This window comes from Podarcis bocagei (genome assembly GCF_964188305.1).
Source record: "Podarcis bocagei genome assembly, chromosome: 16".
Lineage (NCBI taxonomy): Eukaryota > Metazoa > Chordata > Lepidosauria > Squamata > Lacertidae > Podarcis > Podarcis bocagei.
The window spans coordinates 16,710,147-16,723,855 of NC_138142.1; the positions used below are offsets into that span (position 1 = coordinate 16,710,147).

Below are 13,709 nucleotides of genomic sequence, written 5' to 3' on the forward strand. Positions count from 1 at the left end.
TTGTAGTCCAAAGAGTCTGGTAGCCGCCAGTTGGGAGGAAGCTGTCTGGGTTTCCCGCAGGGGCAGCGCGGGCTGCAGAGGCTGGCATTTGAGGGCCACCACCTCTCTCTCTCTCTCTCGCCTGGCCTCCCCACCACGACACATCCTGCCCAGCCGCCACTTGCGGGGATTACGACATTTGCGCTCAATCGGACTCCGGTAACACCTCGTAGAGGGTTTTTTTCCCGCGTGCGTAGCTTCGTATTCACAGATCTTGACGTAGGGAGCGAGGGCGTCGCGGTCGCTTAGCAACCAGAGGCCTAGTCAGGGCGACGAATCGGCCGCTTTCGGAGCATTTCTCCCCACTTTGCTAAACTGGGTTCATTGGGTTCCCCCTCTGCCATTTCTATTTTGCGTGTGTGCACCAAGTAATATATTTTCCCCAGTTGCTATCGTTCATTTCGATGTTAAATTATTATTGTTTTTAATTTTTAAACAAGAATTCCCACGTTTTTCCTTCGTGCTTCTCTTTCAGGGTTAATATTGTTGTTGTTTGTTCCTATTGAATCGCGGGTGGGGGCTGGAGGGGAGAAAGATAGATACTTACCTTTAAGATCCGGTCTTGCTTTCAGTTGCAACAGGTGTCTCCCCCCCACAAAAAAAGACACGTGTCCTGTTGTTGCGTGTGTCTTGGAACTGAAGCAAAGACACATACAACTGCTGCTCTTGTTTTCCCTCCCTTTCCCCTAAGCAGCTTTTTTCCCTTTCCTTTCTTAGGGCTGCTGTGGTACAGAAGGAACTTGAGATGGCGCTCCTGCCCCGTATCTCCTCCAAACTGCCCCCTGATATCGACCCCACAAAAGCCCCCATTGCCTATGGCCGAAGGGGTCTCCCAAAACTGAACGAGGAGCTGGAAGACCCTGACCTGCTGACCCGGCAGCGGGCGCTGATGGCCCTGTGTGATCTGGTGCACGACCCAGAGAATGTCTATGAAGCCATTAGACTCGGTAAGAGATGCCACTTTTGCCTCCCTGGTGGACTGAACATGAGAATTATAGAATCATAGAGTTGAAAGGAACCACCAGGGTCATCTAGTCCAACCCCCTGCAATGCAGAAATCTTTTGCCCATTCTGGAGCTCGAACCCACAACCTTGAGATCCAAAGCCTCATGCTCTACTGATTGCACCTTGTTGGTTATTTATTTGGTAGAAGGTCGGCGGTTTGAATCCCTGTGATGGGGTGAGCTCCTGTTGTTCGGTCCCTGCTCCTGTCCACCTAGCAGTTTGAAAGCACATCAAAGTGCAAGTAGATCAATAGGTACCACTCCAGCGGGATGGTAAATGGCGTTTCTGTGCGCTGCTCTGGTTCGCCAGAAGCGGCTTAGTCATGCTGGCCACATAACCCGGAAGCTGTACGCTGGCTCCCTCGGCCAATAAAGCTAGATGAGTGCCGCAACCCCAGAGTTGTCCACGACTGGACCTAATGGTCAGGGGTCCCTTTACCTTTTACTGTTATCTATATCCTACCTTTCAGGATACAAGTCCTTCCAAGGTGGAGTACAAGTACCGGTAATATTCAACTTTTTTGGGGGTGGGATAAACAATCCACAATGTCAACATATACAAAGCCATCAGGATCCTTCCCCCAGTGTAATGGGTGATAAAAATGGCCCTATTAGAGGTCAGAATGGTGGGATAGTCAAACTATAGCAGGCCTGGGTGGCTTCTTCATCTGCCTCCTTCCCTCCCACAGGGCAGTTCATGATACATGCTCCTGTGGAAGTGGGGAGGGGTGACACAATGGCCCTAACATACAGGCTTGATCACCAATCTCTTTGGGTCTATGGGTACATTTGCAGACTGGATAAATTGCCATACATCCAAGCCCACACTTTAGCCTATTTTATTGGCAATAGTAGGTAGAATGCTACTCCCATGCCTACTTTCAGAAGGGTGAAAGGCAGCAATGTGGAGGGGGCAGAACCTGTGGGCGGCAGGACAGACCTCCTCAGTCACATGCTGGGGACCACCTGCCCTACCGCAAAGCTAGCAGCACATTGTCACAGTGCACTGTGGTTGGTCAGCAAACTGCTGGATCTTTCCAAACTTTGGTTTAGTAGTCATTCACATCAGGCCATAAAATGGTTTTCTTGAAAAGGAAAAAGGTGCGGCAGTTGTTTGGGGTTGGATCATTTATTTATTTGCAAGGGTGGGTGTTTGCCTGCCCCTTATTTAATTCAGTTGATGGAACAAGGGACCGAGTTGAGAATACCTACATTTCCAGTAGGATATCACAAAGCTACAGAGATATCCTACTGTGGGTAAATACCAGCAAAATGTTATTTGTCTTTGCATCCTTTGTGCTAGTATGTATGTGTACCATACTGCTGCAAAAAGTAGGTTCAGGATGAACACATGGAAAGTGCAATTAATGCACAGGATGTCCAAATTTAGAGGCAGTCTGTTTCTAGCAGTACCAGATGGCAGATCCCACCCACTGCGGGAAGTGCTACATTGGACTGGGTGGACCTTTGGTCAGATCCAGCAAAGCAATGTTTAATGTTCTTTTGAAAAACCTTTTGAGCTGAAAAGGAGATCTTACGGTACATAAATCATAGGACCTAAAAGACATTGTAATGATAGTAGATACCGAAGTATTCCAGAAGGCATCCCAGGAAACTGTTCCAGAGCACATGAGCAGGCAACCCACTTCAATATTTATTTTGCACACGGTTAAGGAAAATGTGTGTGTCCAAACTTCATTCACCTGGAGATCATTCTAATACAGGTTGCAAATATTTTTTAAAGAGTTTCAATTAATATATCTTCATCATTGTTACAAAGATCAAAATAACAATAGCTAATAGAACAAAAACAGAAATAAAGGAACAGAACCATACACATGTTGTGAATATTATTTGCCCATTGGGCACTCTAAATAATCAATATATAGTCATCTCTGATGAGTTTCAGAGGCAACTGCTTTCATTCTACTTGGTGGCTGTTTTTAATTCTACCACTGCCTTCTGTGTGTTTTTTTCTATTGTGGTGGTTTAATGAGTGTATTATAATTTTGCCCTAGATGTCTGTTGAAGTGTGGCACCAAAAAAATTATTAAAAAATGTGTCTTTCAGGATTTCTAGATAATTTGAAGATATTGCTTTTAGATGAAGACAGCACCGTGCGACAGAAAACAACAGAGGTTCTTTATATTATGGCAACACATTCTGTTGGCAGGTAGGTGTTTGCTAAAGTTTAATGCAAATGTTTTAGAGTAGGGATTTTCTTCTGTTCTGCAACATATTTTCCCAGGTTCGAATAGGGGAGTTTAATATTGTGCTTATACAAACCACTTCTTACCAATACATTTTCTGAATGTAGGACCGGCTTCCTAGAAAATGAAGTCATTCCCGCTCTGGCACAGCTTTTGGATGATCCTGTTGACATCTGCCGGTGGAATATGCATTATGCACTGAAACTCGTGTCAGAATTGCCTCTAGGTAAGGTGGATTAAATTTCATAAGATTTACAACGCTGACTGCTCAACTGCTCTGCTCATAACCAAGTAAAGGCTAGAATTTCATGTTGATTTCACCTAACCCCCTTGTGTCTTGTGACCTGGCTTTCTTGCTTGACGCAACTGGAGCTACTATTCTGTAGCCATGATCTGTGTATGTGGCCCACACACTATGTGGCGTGGATTGAGAATGCCTGAAGCATAGCCAGGATTTATGTTGGGGAAGCAGGCTTTATGTTAGGGGGACAGAACCGAGCTGTTAGTTATTTTCATTTATTTACTTGATTTAGGGGGGCAGCTGCCCCCCACCTTTCCTTTGATTCCCCCCGTGGTCCGAAGGAAGGTTGGGAGGAGAGGGTGGCAAACTGGGTCACTTCTCCTCCCACAGCTATTGAACAGGCTACTTCAACTCATTTAGAGGCAATTTCCTTTTCTCCAGGGAATCTTGGTTCTGTGAGCGGGTCTGGGGGCATGGGTCTTATTTTCTGCTGTCCCATGATAATTTGACAAAAGCCTTGCCATTTAAAGTGCTCTATATATGTGTAGCTTAGAAATACCCTATGGTCCTGTGGTTTTGTGATTTGGTGGTGCTGGAGAGCATTTTGAGTGTGCAATGAACTCCAGGTTAGAAACCAGTTTTGCCTCTGCTTCTTTCTCTTAAAATTCTTTGAGTGAAAGGAACCGTCCTTGCCTTTGCTGAGCCGATGTAGTATGACACTTAAGATGAGATCAACTAGAATTATCAAGTCCACACTGTGGTCTTTAGACAAAGTGCTCAGTTTTAGCCTCTCAAGTGTATTATTAAGGGTAATCATACTGGCTTATGTTTACAAGGTTGTTGTACAAACACTATGTAAGGTTATGCAGTAACAGATTAAAAAAAACACCCAGCAACCCTATTGTCTGTGATCCATTTTACTTGTTTATTGCTGCCTGTCCACATTATCCCTTGTTACTCCATCCTCCCTCCCTCCCTCCCTCCCTCTCATGGTTCCCAATTCCCTCCCAGCCCTGCAGTGGGATTTCAATATAGGTCAGATGTTCTTCAGGGCAGGGATGGCTTTTTGCCTTTTTTTTTTGCTTTGCCACTGTGTAAAGAGCCAGGTAGACTAACGGCACTATGCAAGAAATGTATCTTATGTAGTAGTAAAGTTCAGTTGTCTCTTGGTGGTGCCAGAACATCACACATTGCTCTTCTAAGCTTCTGCATAAAGAATGATTCACACTTCTAGTTCATACAGCATGTGATCTGGTTCCTTGTTGCTAGTGAGCACTCAGTGAGCTACCAAATAAAAGCAAGCCCACCTTCCTCTTCTGACGGGCAATAGCTTACCTACTCTGTCGCCTAGGGGAGATTTTTTTCTTGCTACAGGCAACCAGGCAAGTGACTATTTACAAGCCTGAATTAAAGACAGGAAAAGTATCAGTGTTCAAAGGTGTTTACCAGCTCTGTGTCGTGTGTGTTTGTGATTACCCCCGCCTCTCAGGAGATTGCCAGTGCAGTGGAAAAGTATTTGCACATCCCAAACTGAATAAAAGCTCAGGCTTATAGTGGTACCTCGGGTTAAGAACTTAATTCGTTCTGGAGATCTGTTCTTAACCTGAAGCACCACTTTAGCTAATGGGGCCTCCTGCTGCCGCAGCACCGCTGCTGCACGATTTCTGTTCTCATTCTGAAGCAAAGTTCTTAACCCGAGGTAATATTTCTGGGTTAACGGAGTCTGTAACCTGAAGCGTATGTAACCTGAAGTGTATGTAACCCGAGGTACCACTGTATTAGCAAAGTTGTGTGTGCAGACCCCAGGCAGGGGGTTCCTAACCCTTTGCTAAGGTCAGTGGATGATGATGACACAGCCAGTAGAGGAGACCGTACCTTTCAGAATGGTGCTTTGTTCTCAGTTGTTGTTGGCATCCGTCTATGTCTTGGGAGACAATGGAGGAGTGCACCTTGCGGGTGGGGGGGGGGTGAAGTCAAACTGTTGGAAGGTTGCAGCGCCCGCTGTGGCTGTAGAGACCAATACAGGAGATACATGTTTTGCTGCAGCTGGGGTAGCTTCTGGTTGTGCTGCTGCAGATGCACTATTGTGTTTCTTCTCTCTGTGCTCCTCCCAGCGGTTATTCCTCTTCTGGTCACTACTATGGGTGCCCAACCTGACTGTCTCCAGGCATTGCAGATGGCTCAATAGAAGTTTTGTGATTCTCCATATGCAAAAAGGAACCAGGGATAAAGTCAAGCATTTGCTTATACAGTAAGCCCACGTTATGCACATTTAACTTGTGCACATTCAGCTTTATACACATGGCAAAAGGGGGGGGGCAGGAGGAGGAGGGATGTCCAAGAAACAAAGACTTCTGTGATCCCTCTCCGTGTTTACCCCAATGTGTTTTAACTATATGTGATTTTGGCTTTAGGCGAGATCCCCAGAATATAACTCCCACATAAGTTGCATGCTATCTGCATGTGACAAGGAGGGTTAGTTCCCCTCCTCCTGTTCATAAAGAGACACAGCCCCCCCCCCAGTTGTTCACTTCCTGTGTCACTAGCCCTTACCTTGCACAGCTGCATTCGCCCTAACCTTGCACAGCTGGCATTAGCCCTTACCTTGCACAGCTGCATCCAGAGTTAAGCTTTAAGTTTCAAGGAGCTAAAGGGCTTATTTAAAACAACGTTGAGGCTGAGCAGCCTGTTAACAAGGAGGCATATTGTACAAGATTAACACCAAGCAGATGTTTTCATTGGATTCACTAAAATAAGACTGCTAGAGAATATGAAATGCAATCCACAAATCCTGAATTTATCTGCCTTGTACTAAACAGGGTAGGGACAGGAATACCTAAAGGACCAGCTCCAACGACATGAGGCTTTGCTGTGCATCCCAAGACTGCCTGAAGTTTGGTTGGTGGTGGGAATGCACATTGGGGTTTGCTGTGTTGCCATGCCTAGATGTTTGAATGTGCTGCCATGTTCTTCGGCCCTGTGACTTGCTGGATATTTGATTGGCTGATACCTATTATACTCTCTACTGTCTCTTTTTTAACAAGGGGGACTCTGCAACAAAATGTAGCTGTCTGGAGTGCTGCTGTCCACTCTTCCAGCCAGCCAGCATGTTCGGTCCTCCTCATTGAACTGCTTTGGGGCTTTCCCAAAATTCTTTTTGCAATTTTTTGTAAACCTTGGTTGGGGTAACCCCACCCAGCTTGCTGTTGCCTCCTCACTTGTCTTGAATCACAGAATTGTAGAGTTCGAAGGAACCACGAGAATCATCTAGTCCAACCCACTACAATGCAGAAATCTTTCACCCAATGTGGGGCTCCAATTCATGACCCTGAGAGTCTTATGCTCCATGGTGCCATTTTGGCTACACGAGGATCTGCATTTGCTATTGAGCCTTGGAAATAGAGGGAATAATTGTCTTTATTGATTTATGACACAAGTGACCTTTTGTGCCTGTAACTGAGGCAGAAAGGAAGGATGTAATAAATGATAAATTGCTACATGAAGCTGTGCTGCTTCACATGTGCTACAGTCTCTCTTAAGCATACTCCTGATGCCTTCAGTAAAATTCCTTCTTAATTAAGTGTGCTGGACATGGCTATGGTTTCCATCATCCAGTCTTGGCTGAACTCTCCCAAAGATGCAGGACTGGAGATATTCCCTGTTGCAAAAAGGTCGAATTCACTCCCAATTTGTCTACCACAGAATTCTAAAGCATCATTCCATGGTTTAAATTATCTCCTGGTGTGCTTGAAAATTGGCTTTGGAGTGTCTGGGATTTTTAACATGGCTCAAAGAATACCCCACCCCCCCAAAGTGCTGTAACCTTAGAGGCCAAATATACAGCCCTATGTAACATTACTCACCTCAGTGGTTTCAATCAATCCCTACTCCTACATGGTTCGTTTTGGCATGAGCTTCAAGCAGCAATAGCCCATCTCCGTAGATTCTTCATTCACTATCTACTTTACACATCTCAGGAAGGAAGCTTTCGCCCATGAAAGGTGATTCCACAATAAAGCATTAGGATTCAGGCAGATCAGCAAGTTCTCATAGAATCATAGAATAGAATCATAGAATCATAGAGTTGGAAGAGACCACAAGGGCCATCGAGTCCAACCCCCTGCCAAGCAGGAAACACCATCAGAGCACTCCTGACATATGGTTGTCAAGCCTCTGCTTAAAGACCTCCAAAGTAGGAGACTCCACCACACTCCTTGGCAGCAAATTCCACTGTCGAACAGCTCATCCATCTGCTACTGATATTTGTACCGGGGGTGGCGTGGGGAGAACCCTCACTGCCTCCCAGGATAATCTGCCATGGTCTTCTGCTCTAAGCCTCCACTGAAGAGCAACATTGTAAAGTCTTCTTCCTATAACAAATTGTGCCAGAGCTTCTACTCTTATTAGAGACGTGGTTTGGACTGATCTTTTCCTTCCCGGCAGTCACTGCTGACCTCCACTGGCAGTCTCCTTTTATTGAAAACAAACATCATGAATTCAGCTAGAACTTGCCTGCTAATTTCCTTTAGTAGAAACTGAACTTGGCTATTTCACAATCCTGTTTCAAGTGCTCTTTCTCTCTCCTCTTTTCTGCTCCAGTCCTCCCCCCCCCCCCCCAATTTATCAAGGGACATGCAGGTACAAGCTCAGCACTTCATTTTAAAATAATGACAAGAATCCGTAGATTGCAGTTCCAGGAGAAGAGAGCTGACAAAGGCACTTCCACTGACCTCTGAGGCCTTTTACTTCAGAGTAAAAGGACACCTCTTCCAAAGTGTCACAGCTCATTTTGTCGTTTTGCTACTCTCCTCAAATTGATACTCTACTCAGCAATTGGTCCCTTACATTCAACAGGATTCACAAGTATTGGCTACCACTGGCACCAGCAATTCTGAAAAACGTTACTCTTCCTTTAAAGATGGTTGTAGCAATAGGTGTTCATGAGAAGTGCCCCTTGGGGCTAAGCAGCAGGAGAATCCCCTTCTGCCAGAAAGTACTATTCACACCCTTTAACCTCCAGCTGTTTCAGCTTTTTCTGAACAGAATTGTCCCCCATTTCCTATTCAGTAGCTGTACTGGCTTTATTGCATTGCATAAGCAATTAGAACTAAACAGGTTTTTAATGCCAGAAGAACGCATACTTGCAGCAAATGACGTAAGAACCCAGCTGTGTGGAATCTAGAATCACAAGATCTACAAACATTACATACACACACCATAAATCAGTTAAGATCATTCAGATTTATTTTCTTAAAAGTGGACAGCCGGTAATTTTTTTTATCATTCACTGTTTTCTCTTTAGGTTTTTCTTAAAGCCCTTGGCTGAGAATTCTCACTAATCTTCATACAACTGGGGAACGGAGGGAGGCAGGAGGAGATTGTGTGTGTGTGTGTGTAAGTGTAAGAGCAAGTGTGTGTGTGTATGTGTGTGCATTTATGTGCTTTACGATTCTTGAATGTATATTTATTTACACACTTAGCTTACACTGAAGTCTGTAAGAAGTCTTTTGCAAGGGACAAGGGGGAGAAGAAGGAACCGCCTGGGCACTGGCCCTAGGATCCATGTGAGATTATCCAGTAAGTTCACACACAGCTTCTCAGGCATTCAAACTTAGCTGTAAATTTGCTAGAGTAATATGCCATCCAGTATTATTGGCATACAGGATGAAAGGGAGCCGAGGAATGCATCACTTCCATTCCTTAAATTCCACTAAGTTTTGTAAATTTAAATATCAAGACATTTAAGTATTGTTCATATCACTCATCTGTTCACCTAATAATTACAGCACATTTTTAAAAAATAAACACCCCCCTCCCAAAACAAAACAAAATGACTTAAAAGGCTATATTGTACACAGTTTCATTGGCTCCTGTGTTTAGAAAGGCTGTTGCAAATGTTGCCATACTTGTCAGAATTTCCTTGGAGCAATGGAACAGGATTGTCCGTTGGCACACTCAAAATCCAGACACAAAACAATAATTAAAAAAAAAGTATACCTTCATATATCTGTATTTAAAAAAAACCAACAACACTCAACCACTTATTCGACTTTTAGAGTTTTTGTGAAAGAGCACAAAGATTTGGCAAAAAAAGATGTAAAAGAAGACTTTTGATGTATAAAACTCCTCACTGGTAGAAGAAACACTGACCACAATTTGGCCTTGTCATTACTTAACATTTCCATTCATTTCTTATTTTTTGCACACATGTTGAAGTTGTGAACAGCAGAAGGGGCTATACTGGTCAGGGTGGCAGGGACTCACAGGGATGATTCTGCACTATCAGTTCCTTCCACAGAGAGATAATTCATGATAAACCATGATGCAAAGACAATGTGTGTATCTAGTATGTACTTTGTACTTGCTGCAAGTTAGGTGCCTGTGCACGCTTGATCCATGTGTACATGATCTGGTACAGGTCAAGTACCAGACTGTAGGTTAAAGGAACCCTTTGCTCAGATATGCCTGTTCTCTAGCCTCTGGCCTCTTCCCTCTTGGGGGTTGGGAGTTGCAACACAGCCCTCTCCCCAACTCACCAGCTCTGCATCATTCCAACAGTATGATGGTTTCTAGGACAATAAGGACAACAATCTGTCTCATTATACATAGAACATGGTAAGCTCTGCTATCTCGTGGGGGGGGGGGAATGAAACAGACGGAATGAGCCAGTGGATGATGTGATAGTAGTGAAAACACTTCCATACAGTTCAGAACCTCGCCATTTGGTGGGAGACTTGCACACTCCAAGACATTGTTTTTGCAAAAAGGTGTGTGGGCAGTTGAAGGGATCTGTGAACATACTTCAGATTTCTCCCTTCCGTGACTGGGTCTTCCAAGCACTACGCCATTGTTTCCACTGTGGCAAGCAGCTGTGGCTCGCCTGTTTCACATCACCTTAAGAAACCAGATTCATCTGCACAGATCCTCAGCAAAGACCAATATACTTGAGGTTGTTCTGAATGATGACGTCTGTCACCGCATCAAACACAAACTGGATATTACTGGTGTCAGTGGCGCAAGTGAAATGTGAATAAATCTCCTTGGTCTCCTTGTTGCGATTCAAGTCCTCAAACTGACGCTGGATGTAGACAGCTGCCTCCTCGTAAGTGTTTTGGCCTTTGTACTCCGGAAAACAGACTGTCAGAGGGATGCGGCGGATTTTTTCAGCCAGCAGATCCTTCTTATTCAGGAAGAGGATGAGGGAGGTGTTGATAAACCAGTTGTTGTTGCAAATTGAGTCAAAAAGACGAAGGCTCTCAGCCATCCGACTCTGTGGGAAAGGACAAAAGCATCAGCAAGAGAATCGCACACAAAATTACGCAGGAACCTCAACAGCCATAGCCACCTCAGTGAATAGTCTTAAGGTGCTTCTCACCCAAGCTGCCCCAAAGATGGATTTTCTTTTAAAGAAGTGTTAGCTTGTACCAGCCTTGAGTAGTCTGCTGCCTTCCAGATATTGTTGGATTAAAGCTTCCATCAGCTCCACCCAACATGGCTGTGGTGTCTGAGGCTGATGGGAGTTGAGGTCCAAAATGTCAGGAGAGTGCCAGGCTTTGCAAACACTGGCTAATTTAAACTTGGAAACAGCAGATCTCTTTCTCTCTCGTTCTGGTAGAGGAACCAAACAAACACATAAGGCTTTCACAGCACCAGTTGTAAAATGGAAAAACAGTTTTCCAAACTCATGTTCACACGTGCACATCCACACTCCCACAACCTTCTGCATGCAAACCATCCACTTGGCCACAGAGTTACAACCGTTCTCCTTCAGTCTCATTGGCGCCACATAGGCAGATTTATGTGCTGCTTCCTTGCAGAGGAGAAATGCTTTCTGTTTAGAGAACTTCATCACATGTCAAGCAAGCCCAAGACATCATTTAACAACATACATTTTTTATAGCCATCGTGCTGCTAGGATGATTTCGCATGGAGCTGTCCATGGTAGGCTGTTTCCTATTTAGTGAAGACATAACTTTGAACTCCACTAAAAAACGACGTTTCAAAAGTATTTGAAGTAATCATTTCCAGAGAGGAGGGAGCCCACCGCACAAGCGGCATTTGTGACCGTTCAAGGCCAAGCATTTCATCAGGTGCCAGATGGTCACTTCTACATTTGTGTCCGCAGGAAACTTGTACTCCTCTTGCCAAGCACAGCAGATCAAAAGAACAAAAACCTCCTCCCACTTATTTATTGTTTAGAAATCACCTACATTATCCTAGGTGCTGTACAAAGCTAAGACCACAGACTTACAGCCTAGTAGACATTACAGAAGGAAAGGGGGCTGGGAACAGGAACGGGAAACTAGCAGATTCAGGCACTAATTCCTGATAGAAAAGCTGTTTGTGGAAAGCAGAGCCCAAGACCACTGGACTCCATCCAGCAGAGGCTAGGTACTTCTAATCTCATTTATTTCATTGAGGGGATTAAGCACATACTTGATGGGATTTAAAGTTGCTTAACTTTGCCTGGATTGCACAGGAAATAGTTCTCAAAATTTATATATGTACAAGCAGATCTGCAAGTAGTGCTGTTTTGAACCAGAAAAGCATGGGTGTGGGCAGCCTGGATTTCCTTAGCCCTTTCCAGGTATTACTTGATATAATAATAACAACAATAATAACAGCAACACAGTAAGCCAGTGACAATTAAAAAGGCCTTTAGAGGGAGAAAGTACATAAATTCTACAAGCTGTTGTCAATCCAAACAATGGCTCGATTTCCAAAACCTGCCATCTGGATGGGCCTTTCTTAGGAGCACCTCAGGTCACAAGCCACCCAAGGTGATGCCAGTTACAAAGAGAGATCAATGTGCCTTGGAGGCTTTTAGTATATGGAAAGATATTCAGAATTGAGTAATGCAGAACATTCATGTTATGAACAAGTCAAATGCTTATACAAGGCTGAATTCTTGTAACAGTATCTTCCAGGAACTTTAATACAACAAACGGAGAAAATTTGCAGAAAACCATGCAGGGAATAACACTGGCCTGGTTCATACGTCAAGGCCTTCAAGAGAGGAAACAAACCATGTGCAGAGTAGCCTTGGTTCTGGAGAAATCACAAGATAAAGGAAGCAAATCATTAAAAGATGGATAAGCATCCAAGGCCATGCTTGTTCATGCTTTAGAATTCCACATACTACTCCTGGGACTAATTCAAGAGCTCTTACCTTACACCCAACGCCCTCCCTTTGAGTCATGTCCTCTCCACTGCAAATGCCCCTGCAGATTAATGCCATTTGTGAATGATGCTCTTCATTAATGGCTCTATGATTGAATCACACTCTGAAGCAGCATCACGCTGGAGGGAAGAGAGGAAATTCCAGCCAGATCACCAGCTTTTGTGATTCTGAAATGGAATCCAGGGTCTGACAGAATAAAGCCTCACTCTCACTTGCCTCTTTTCAAAACTGAAGGACTCTGAGCCACAGTAGCAAAGTTCCCTCTTGTAATACTTATTTCCCCCCACTTGTGCGATTTTGTCACAGTGTCGCATTCCACCCCTACACCCTGAGAGCACAATGAGTTCATCTTACATCTATGGCGTTTCAGAGAAGTCCAGGGCTCCTCTACTTTCCATCATCATCAACCACTGGGTTTCTCTGGCAGCCAGGCTCCCCCCACCCCACCCTGAAATCTTCTCTGTCTAGAGCAGAAAAAGGAATTCAGCTCAGAGGGAAAATCAAGATGATTCACAGAATATTAGATGAGGTAAAATCAGCAAAGGCAAAGCGGGAGAAAAGAATGGTTTGGGGAAGTTAGTCCCCATCTGCAAAAGGGGCTGTGAACTTGGAGTGGAGAGGGATGAAGCAGCCAGCCAGAAGGGCTCCAGCTGCAAGCTTGCATATTGACTATTTCAGAACAGTGTTAATAGCTTGAGCATTGCACTTTGTATGTCTTACATGGTTATCTTTTCAGATGGTAACCAGCCCTGAACTAGTGAAATAAGGTGATACATGTAAAAATCAATCAGTCATTATATCAGCACTTAGCTTGGATCAGCTCTGCCAGAAAATGGCCTGACGGTAGACAACGAGGGAACACACTTTTGTCTAACCACTGTAATTGAATGCAGTCACTTGAAGTTCCTACTCAGGTTTCCATGGAAATAGCAAATAAGCATAGCGATATTATAGGTGTAAATATATTCAGAAACACGGGGAAAGATTGTGTGTGTGTCAGGTACTGTAGCACTGAAGCAGGCACAGAGACAGGC

General features: G+C 44.3%; 2 protein-coding genes across 5 annotated transcripts in view; one reads left to right on the top strand and one right to left on the bottom strand.

Annotated features, from left to right (window-relative positions):
- The first annotated feature begins 11 nt into the window (after positions 1–11).
- The window catches only part of RSPH14 (radial spoke head 14 homolog), a 68,610-nt gene continuing 54,912 nt past the window's right edge, over positions 12–13,709 (top strand). Inside the window, exons 1-4 of one of the 4 annotated variants that reach the window (XM_081175082.1) lie at positions 12–228; positions 757–986; positions 3,114–3,216; positions 3,361–3,479. In XM_081175082.1, the coding sequence (XP_081031208.1) occupies positions 785–986; positions 3,114–3,216; positions 3,361–3,479 (424 nt within the window). In that variant the 5' untranslated portion in view covers positions 12–228; positions 757–784. Of the gene's footprint in view, positions 229–262; positions 516–756; positions 987–3,113; positions 3,217–3,360; positions 3,480–13,709 lie in introns of those variants that run through there. The other 3 variants (XM_081175081.1, XM_081175084.1, XM_081175083.1) reach the window with 3 other exon arrangements.
- Positions 8,717–13,709, bottom strand: part of GNAZ (G protein subunit alpha z) — a 47,254-nt gene continuing 42,261 nt past the window's right edge. Inside the window, exon 3 of the mRNA XM_081175077.1 lies at positions 8,717–10,764. Coding sequence (XP_081031203.1) covers positions 10,420–10,764 — 345 coding nt within the window. The 3' untranslated portion in view covers positions 8,717–10,419. The remainder of the gene's footprint in view (positions 10,765–13,709) is intronic.